Source organism: Mustela nigripes, chromosome 13 (assembly GCF_022355385.1).
Source record: "Mustela nigripes isolate SB6536 chromosome 13, MUSNIG.SB6536, whole genome shotgun sequence".
NCBI classification, from domain to species: domain Eukaryota; kingdom Metazoa; phylum Chordata; class Mammalia; order Carnivora; family Mustelidae; genus Mustela; species Mustela nigripes.
Genome location: NC_081569.1, coordinates 26,414,758 through 26,424,652, shown reverse-complemented (window position 1 = coordinate 26,424,652; position 9,895 = coordinate 26,414,758). Strand labels below are relative to the sequence as shown.

At 43.3% G+C, this 9,895-nt stretch overlaps 1 protein-coding gene across 1 annotated transcript in view; it reads right to left on the bottom strand.

Annotated features, from left to right (window-relative positions):
- Positions 1 to 6,604, bottom strand: part of NIPA1 (NIPA magnesium transporter 1) — a 70,857-nt gene extending 64,253 nt beyond the window's left edge. The window contains exon 1 of the mRNA XM_059371742.1: positions 6,295 to 6,604. Coding sequence (XP_059227725.1) covers positions 6,295 to 6,589 — 295 coding nt within the window. The 5' untranslated portion in view covers positions 6,590 to 6,604. The remainder of the gene's footprint in view (positions 1 to 6,294) is intronic.
- Between the last annotated feature and the right edge of the window lie 3,291 nt (positions 6,605 to 9,895).

Here is a 9,895-nt window from a genome sequence, read left to right as displayed (position 1 = left end):
GCAGTTTGTTTTGTGAGATTAAGAGTCACTTATGGTTTGTCTCCCTCCCAATCCCATCTTGTTTCATTTATTCTTCTTCTACCCACTTAAGCCTCCATGTTGTATCACCACTTCCTCATATCAGGGAGATCATATATTTTTGAGGGAAAAATATACTCTGTCCAACACGAGTCCAATAAGACCAAGGGTATTTTGCTTATATGAAAATAAAAATAAATTATTTTTCTAAGATTTTATTTATTTATTTAAAGAGAGACAGAGAGAAAGGGAGAGAGACCACGAAGCAAAGGGAGAAGCAGAGGGAGAAAGAAAATCCCAAACAGACTCTGTGCTGAGCATCCACTCCAGACTTGATCCCACAACCACGAGAGCATGACCCATGCCAAAATCAAGAGTTGGACACTTAACCAACTGAGCTACCAGGGTGCCCCAAGAATAAATTATTTGCCCTCATATCTTTGGGTATTATCCACACTTATAACTCAGTATCATATTACCAAATAAACTGTGAAGACCCTTAAAAGAAAAGCCTTATCCTCTGCAGGTGAAATTTGTCTGTCTTCCCCCTTACCTTCCCTACAGTGACTGGGGTTAAATAGATGATCTTCATAATCAGCATGAACTGGGTTCAAATCCTGACACCAGCAGTCCCCATATCAGATGCAAGCCTCAACTTTGTCTTCTGTATCACACCTCATTCTCTCATATATTCCCCTCCCACACTGAACCTGGCTAGGCCTTGAGTAAGCTAATAAAATGTGGCAAGACTTCTCAGATCAGGCCACAAATATCTACACAGCTTCCACTATGGTCCTGGAAGTTTGGTCTAGGGGAAACTATCCACTGTGTAAGGGGTCTGACATCTCTGAGATCACCATAGTGTAAGGAAGCCCAAGGTGGCAACATGTGAAGAGAATACATGGAGAGATGGAGGACAGGAGAAAGGAGGAAGGGACAGAAAGAGAGGGGGGGGCTCAGCAAGCTGATGGATACATGAGTCTGGGACACCATGGGTCTTCTGTCAGTCTTCTTTATCTTCTCTTCTTATGGAAACAGTATCAGTTAAACCAGGGACAGGCTGCAGAGCTGCTCTCCTGCTACCTCTCACCATATTCCTTATCCATGCTCTCTCCTCAGGACTAGACAGAGATCAGATAGGTGTAGATGTTCAGATCTAGCGATAACTCTGGCCTCCTTTACTTAGTAGGGGCCACAGATAAATGAGGTTAGATTTAAGTAGACTGAAGAACATGCTGCAATTTTGTCAGGAAATATAAGGTTCAGTTTTACCCTCTTCACTCCACAGTTACTCATGGCCAGTCAGGTCACATTACTGAGTGTCCACCACATGCATCCCAAGTGGACAGGGGCTGTGCCCTGCCTTGACCAGCCAAGATCCAGGGGAACACAGACAAGTAAACAGGCCATCAACCCATGGGTTTCAGGGGCAGAAGAGTGTTGAGGACTAGTGCTAAGGAAGCACAGGGAAGAGACAACTGACCTCATTTGTCAAGATCTGGAGGGTTCACAGAAGCAGTGGACACTAACCACAGACCAAAGAGCTACATGAAGACAACATGTGCTTGTCTTGTCTTTGGGTGTAGAGGCGCATGTGCCTAAGTATGTCTCTGGAGATGGCTGAAGAGGCAAGGAGAAAGCACACATATATACCATAGCCTGGGAAAATGCACCCTTTAGAAATGAGGTATAGAAGGCTTGGGGTAACAGGTGGAACACCTGAATTACCAGTTTCCACTCTCACAAGACAACTCACTCAACTTCTGAGTGTCTTAACAGTGTTACTATACCTCTAGGCTGTACTCCTCAGCAAGGAGACTTTGAAATCTGAAATGGATTTTTTCATTATGGTAAAATATATGTAACATAAAATTTACCATTTTAAAACATTTTTTTTAAAGATTTTATTTATTTATTTGACAGAGAGAAATTACGAGTACACTGAGAGGCAGGCAGAGAGAGAGAGAGAGAAGGAAGCAGGCTCCCTGCTGAGCAGAGAGCCCGATGCGGGACTCGATCCCAGGACCCTGAGATCATGACCCGAGCCGAAGGCAGCGGCCTAACCCACTGAGCCACCCAGGTGCCCCAATTTTAAAACATTTTTAAGTATGTGATTCTATGACATTAAGTACAATCACATTGTTGTGCAACCATTACCACCACTGATCTCCCGAACTTTCCTCATCTTCCCAAACAGAAACAATGTACCCATTAAACACTAACTCTCCATTCCCTGCTTCCTGCGGTCCCTGCAACCTCCATCCTACTTTCTGTGTCTGTGAATTTGACTACCTACCTCATATGAGTGAAATCATAAAGTATTTGCCCTTTTCTAACTGGCTTATTTCACACAGCATATTGTCCTCAAGTTTGATCTATGTTGTAGCATGTGTCAGAATTACCATGCTTTTTAAAGCTAAATAACATTCTCTTGAATGTATATACCACAATTTGTTTAGCCGTTCATCTGTCAGTATCTGGATATTTGGGTTGTTTTTACCTTTTGCCTATGCTATATCCTTTTGTTCCCACTATAAACATGGGTGTACAAATATTTCTTCAAGACCCTGCTTCCACTTCTTTTGGATCTATACCCAGAAATAGATTGGTGGATCATATAATAATTCTGTATTTAATTTTTTGAGGACTCTCCATACTGTTTTTCATAGCAATTGCAACATTTTACATTCCCATGAATAGTGCACAAGAGTTCCAACTTCTCCACATCCCCACCTGTATTTGTGATTTTATGTTTTATTTTTACAATAACCATTCTAATGGGTATGAAATGGCATCTCTGGGTTTTTATGAAGATTTTAATTTATTTATTTATTTGACAGAGAACGAAATCACAAGTAGGCAGAGAGGCAGGCAGAGAGAGAGGGAAGCAGACTCCCTGCTGAGCAGAGAGCCTAATGCAGGCCTCGATCCCTGGACCCTGAGATCATAACCTGACCGAAGGCACAGGCTTAACCCACTGAGCCAACCAAGCGCCCGATGAAAGGGATTTTAAAAAGATCAGCTGGTTCATCCTGGTCTAGGGCATTCTAAATACAATAACTTACTATGCAATTCTCCAAAGCCTGCAGCAAATTCAAACACATGACTTTCCCGAGATTGCTTCCACAAAGCCTGTTTGAGGGCAGGATACCACCCTCATGCCATCAGTCTCTTTGGGCATCCTCACCTATGCGCACAGAAATTCTAAAAGTTGTAACTGGCTTTCCACAAGTGCTTTCACACCCAATGATTACCTTGTTTCTCTCACTTAAGTCCTGCTTTAAATGGGTTCTAACACTGTAAACAATCTGTGTGTCCTCTTCCCTCTTCCCATGCAGAGTCCTTCCCAGGAGTCAGGCAGTCCCCCATGAGCTTGTGTTGTGGAGAGTGCTCCTGGACTATCTGCAAACTCCATTCACTGGGAAGGGCCTTTCAAAAGTGTGTGAAAGCCTGTAACAGAGAAAGCCTTGCCCTAAAACCCCCAGTAGAAGGGCTGAGACTAGAACTTACCTCTCCTGAAGTTAAAACTCCAAAGAAATGCTCTCTTGTGGCAATTCGTTTAAAGTTGAAACTTTCAGGGGGCACCTGGGTGGCTCAGTCTGCCTTCGGCGCAGGTCATGATTCCAGGGTCTGGGATGGAGCCCTACCTCTGGCTCTCTGCTCAGTGTGGAGCCTGTTTCTCCCTTTCTCTCTCTCCCTGCTTCTCCTTCTCCCTCTGACTGCCACTCCCCTACTGTGTACTCTCTCTCACTCTCTCTGTCAAATACAGAAATAAAATTTTTAAAGAAAATAAAGGGGAAATTTTCAGTGAGACAGGTTTTTATAGTATAAGAAACTGACCAGTCTCCTTTAATGCAGGAACTTGACCTCCTAGTCCTTAGCTACCTCTTCATTCCTATCTTCTCCATTTCAGATATTTCATAATGGTCAACTCTGCTGCTTGTTAGCAGAGGTAGGAAAAGATTTTAGGGAGAATAGATTCTAAAACTGCATATTCTCAGTACCTACAGTACCTGGCACATAATAAGAGCTTCATGAATATTTATTGAACAAATCAACACTAAATTTATCAAAACAAATGTATATGTCTGCCTTCCATCACTATGAGCAACCAACCTAACTTGAATCTGTGGCAGTGGGGGTAAGTGGCAAAGTATGAAATTAGCAAATATCATATTTTCTCTTTTATTCATTTAAAGGCATAGAATGTAGTTATAAATAACAGAATCAGGGGCGCCTGGGTGGCTCAGTGGGTTAAGCCTCTGCCTTCGGCTCAAGTCATGATCCCAGGGTCCTGGGATCGAGTCCCACATCGGGCTCTCTGCTCGGCAGGGAGCCTGCTTCCCTTCCTCTCTCTCTGCCTGCCTCTCTGCCTACTTGTGATCTCTATCAAATAAATAAATAAAAATCTTAAAAAAAAAAATAACAGAATCAATCATGGCTGGGTTTTTTTCTGGTTGATTTGTTTTTTATTTTCTTATTCACTAATTCCCTCAAACACATAAGCTGAGCTAAAATAACACTTAAGTTTTACTCAAAAAAAATTTTTTTTAATTAACTAAAGTCTGTATTAAGGTTTCCTTAGATTTTCCCTAATATTGTCATGTGTCCTCAGACTCCTCCTGTGACAGTTTCTCAGACTTTACAACCTCGGCAAAGGACTGGTCAGACATTTTGCAGGCTGTTCCTCAATCCACGTTCGTCTAATGTTTTTCTCATGGTGAGACTGGGGTTGTAGGTTTTTGGAAGGACCACCATAGAGGTGGAATTCTTCTCTCACACATCTTACCAGTAGGCACATGTGTTGCTTAGTTTTGAGTCACTGCAAACACTTAACACACACCTGAAGCCAATCAAATTGATACGTGCTCCCTGTGAACGTACCACTGCCAGATGAGTCTTCACATCTGCATCCTAAGGAAGTCATATTTGCTTTTATTTAGATTTTATGTAAACTTCAGTGTTTTCACTTCAAAGTTTAATTCTTTAAATGAATATCCCTGATTTTACATTGTCCTTTGAGATTACAGGCCCCTTTATATCTTTCCTGAAGGGACTCCTGGCTCACCATTCAGGACACTCAGGGAAAGTTTCACCTATGATCTGGAATCAGAACTATCAAATGCATGACCTGGTGGTGTCGTTTTCCCCCAGAGTACTCTTAACACCATTCTTGTGAAAATACAGCTAACAACCACAAGTTTCTCTGTCCTTCTGGGAGCAGCATTTCTTTTCAGTTTCAAAGCATGCTACATTTTGCATTCAGGAAACTGTCTCAGGCCTCTCTTAAAACAGAGGGACACTGGCAAAGAACTGTGCTACATCTCTCTCACTTTCCACATTACTAAGGAGTGGGGTTTGGTGGTGTATCCACCAGAGGAATACCAACTTGGTCCATTTTTTTGCTTTAAAAAAAAAAATCTGCCCTGCGCTTTCTTCACAGTAAAAGATCACTTGTAATCAGACGGCTCAAGTCTAAACTAGAGTGGCTCCATCAAGGACTCCAGGAACAGAAGCTAAAGCAAAGCACAGACCTCTTTCTTGACCCTGAGAGTGAGCGCCTCCTTGGCCCACCGGTCCCGCCCTGGCCTGCCCTAGTGCACAGTACTTATTTGGGCACTGGCGAGGCCACTGCGGGGGGGGGGGGGGGGGGGGGGGGGGGGGGGGGGCAAATGAGCGGGTCTTGCTCTCCCCAGTGCACACGAGGCCAGGGCCACAGCCAAGGCTAAAGGGTCGTCTCTCCTTCTGGGCAAGCACTGCCCTTCGACCATTTCGGGAATATGATAAACGGGAAGGTTTCCCTAGCAGCGGGTGGATGCGGGTGACAGGGACACCTGGCTCCAACCGGAGGGCAGGTTGGTCGGCTGCGCGGCTGCAGAAGGAGTGGAAGGGTCTGGGAAGGAAGGAAGAAGTCAGCTAGACAAACCCTATCAGACTGAACAAGGCCTCTCCAGCCGCTAGGGAGGGAGAAAAAGCGTGGGGGACACACAACTACCAGGGCGCGGGCCGCTTCTGGAACTGCGGGTGGGCAAAACACGCCAGCCACTGTTATGCTTCTGGGGCGTAGGGCCGCGACCGTGCCTGCGCGCAGGTGGGCGAGGAGTCTCCAGCCCGCGCAGCGCGCCCCTCCGAGATGCTCCGCCTTCTCCCTGTGCCCGGCCCCAAGCGGCGACCCAAACGCCCCCCAACTTGCGGCCGCTCCCCTTCCCACCGCCCGGCCGCTCTTCCCTCCACCCCCACCCCAACTCAGAGCACAGCCCGCGCGGCCCGCCCTACCTCGCCGCTTGGCGCGCACGATGCCCTTTTTCTGAAGCACGAACGTGGACCCGTTCACCAGGCTCGACACGACGGCCACGCCCAGGCCAAGCGACACGGCGGCGGGGCTCGGGCTGCGCGCCCCCTCCCCGGCCGCCGCCGCTGCCGCCGCTGCAGTCCCCATTCCGCCCGCGCCCGCCCTCCGCGCCTGCGCCTGCGCGCCGCGTGCGCCCGGTCCGGAGGTGGGGGTGGGGGTGTGGACCCGGGGATCCGCTGGCACCGGACAAAGTGGAGGTTGGGGTTGGGATCTGAGCATCTGCGGGGCAGCGACGGAGTGGGGGGTGGAGAGATTTCCGAGTTCCGCCGAGGCGGAAAAGAGGAGGAGGGGAACTTGGGCTCCGCGACAAGGTTGCGGTGAGGGGAGCCGGGGCTCGGCTAGTGGGGTGGGAGCCCGGGTTCCGCGGACCCGGAGATGGAGGATGGATCCGGGGCTCCGGGAAGACAGTGGGAGTGGAGAGGAGAGGAGTTGACGGTGAGGAAGGAATTGAGAGAGGGGAGTGAGAGAAGGGGCGGTGTTGAGGAAAGGGAAAGGCGGTAGGAGGGTGGGTGCAGGTAGCGTTCCCAGATTTGGCAAATGAAAACACAGGAAGCCCACTTAGTTTTATCTCAGATAAATAATTTTTTAGTATGTCTCCCATGCAATACTTGGGACCACCCCGGACCGGCAGGACGCAGCCTTTGCTGGGATCCCGATTCCCACAAAGCCTCTCGGCGGAGGCCAATGAGGAAATCTCTAGTAGGGCGTGAGATACCTGGACGACTCAGCTGTAGACGCCCAAATGGACGACTGACCAGGGTGAAATCAAGCTGCTTCCACAATGGAGCAGTGAGCTTGTAACCGTACTAATTTCCCAGTTTATTTTTAATAAAATATATCAAATTTCGGGAATGAGGAAATAGTTATTTAGAAATTCCACAGTCCCACAACCCTAGCCTAATTACTATTTAGGTGTTTTCCCTTAGGTACACAATTTTACATATTTACAATTACAATATATAAAATCCATTTTATTTAATGTTATAGTCAGTTTCCATGTTGCTACATAATTATTATTTTAATGACAGTATAATTTCCCATAAAGTTAATTACCATAATTTGTCTAACTATTTAGCAATTGTTGGTTGTTTTGGCTACCAGTTTTTTCTCTACTGTAAATGATGCTGTAATAAACATCTTCCTAAATTTTTAAATACTAGGTTAAAGTGTGTAAATCTATACAGCATTATTAGCTTGTGGAGCAATATGAAATCATACACTATTCTGTATGAAAACTTTTATGCTGAATGAATATAGCCCATTGTTTATTCTTTTTTGTTGTAACAGTTGACTCTTAACAACCCAAGGTTTGAACTGCTTGGGTCCACTTATACTCGTGTTTTTAACAATATAGTACTATAGGGGTGCCTGGGTGGCTCAGTGGGTTAAAGCCTCTGCCTTGGCCTCCAGTCATGATCCCAGAGTCCTGGGATCAAGCCCCAAATCCGGCTCTCTGCTCAGCAAGGAACCTGCTTCCCCCTCTCTCTCTCTCTGCCTGCCTCTCTGCCTATTTGTGATCTTTGTCTGTCAAATAAATAAATGAAATCTTAAAAATATATATATAGGACTATAAATGTATTTTTCCTTCCTTATGATTTTCTTGATGTTTTCTGTAACTTTATTGTAAGACTACAGTATATAATACTTATAACATAAAATATGTGTTCATCTGCTGTTTATGTTTTTGATAAGGCTTCTAGTCAACAGTAAGTTATTAGTAGTAGTTAAGTTTTTAGGGTATCAAAAGGAATACACAGATTTTCCTGTGTAGGGAAGGGGTCTGGCCCTTAACCCCCACTTTGTTCAAAAGTCAGTTATGTAAAACATAAAACTTGGCCATTTTAACCATTTTTAAATGTACAGTTCACTGGCATTAATTATGTTGACGATGTGCAACTCTCACCACTATTTCTAAAACTTGTCCATTATCTGAAACAGAAGCTCTGTAGCCATTAAGCAGTCATCCCCATTTCTCCTTCTTTCTATTCCTTGATAATTTATAATCTACTTTCAGTCTCTATGAATTGGCCCATTTTAGTTTTTTGTTTAAATGGCATTATACAAGTATTTGTCCTTCTGCGGCTGGCTTATTTCACTTAGCTTGATTTTCCCTTGGTTCTCAGATTCATCCATATTGTAGCATCTGTCAGAACTTGATTCCTTTTTATAGCTGAGTATTATTCCATTGTATATATACACAACATTTTATCTGTTATTTGTTGGTGGACATTTGGTTTGTTCCCACCCTTTGGCTTTTGTGAATGATGCTGCAAAGACCATAAGCATGAAAGTATCTCTTTGAGTACCTGACTTAAAATATTTTGGGTATAGTGTACTTAAGAGTGGAATTGCTGAGTCATATGGTAATTCTATGTTTATATTTTGAGGAACTGCCAAACTTTATCATAGTCTCTGCACCATTTTCCTACCAGCAGGATATAAGGGTTCCAATTTCTCCACATTCTCACCAATTTTGTTGTTTTCTAGTTGTCTTTTTTTAATAGTTATCGTAGTAGGTGTGAAGTGATTGCTTATTCTTTTTAAATATACCTGTGAGCATAAGTGATGTTTCCTGAAATAAATACTAACTTCTACCATAAATCTTAGCAGAAGCAAGCAAATGAAAGCAGCAGCAACAACATTGCCAACATAATCACATTATTTACTTTTCTAATAATGCCAGTATTATTTAATACATGTATATATGTAAATTTTAAATGATGCCATTAGAGCTCTTGGCAAAAATAGTCATGCTCATTAAAAAAACAAAACAAAAAAAACAAAAACTCAGTGAATTCAATAAATGCCAGAGAATATAAAACCTCACTCCAAATTCTATCACCCTAAAATAACTATTACAACCATTAAGATTCCACTCCAAACATTTTTCCGCATGAGTATATGAGAAAAAGGATAGACATTTATCAAAGGGAAGGCACATGTGGTATTTTAATTTGAAAGCAAACACTATATATTATCTGGATTTAACATTTAAAAAGCTGGTATAAAAATAGAGTGACCGCCAAAGCTGAGATAAGTACTATTCTACCACAAGAGATTCTGGTTCCTAAAAGATGCCTCTAAAATTAAGGTGAGTGAAAAACGCTATGAGATGGGAGTTACTATGTTTCTCTTAACTCTTAACTTTTAGACAGTATGACTTAACTCCTTGCAATGACAAATGAGGAAATCTGCTCACTTACCAGCTCCTTGTGTGTTTTTTTTTTAATTTTGTCAAGGTATATAACATTTGTAGACTACCCTGTATTCATAATTCTGTATTTTTATAATCTTACATATACATTTAACTGGGTTCATATTCACATCATCCTTTAACCAATTTTCTCTTTTTAATTCCCTAGAAAATTTTCAATGAGCATATATTAAAAATAAACAACCATGGGTGTTGTAATCTTTGAGTTCTTTTGTTATGGAATGTTTGCCTGAACAACAAAATGGAAAACATAATATTTTCAAACTGTACTTTTTTTCCCTAAAACATTGTAGGCATTATCTCATCTTCTG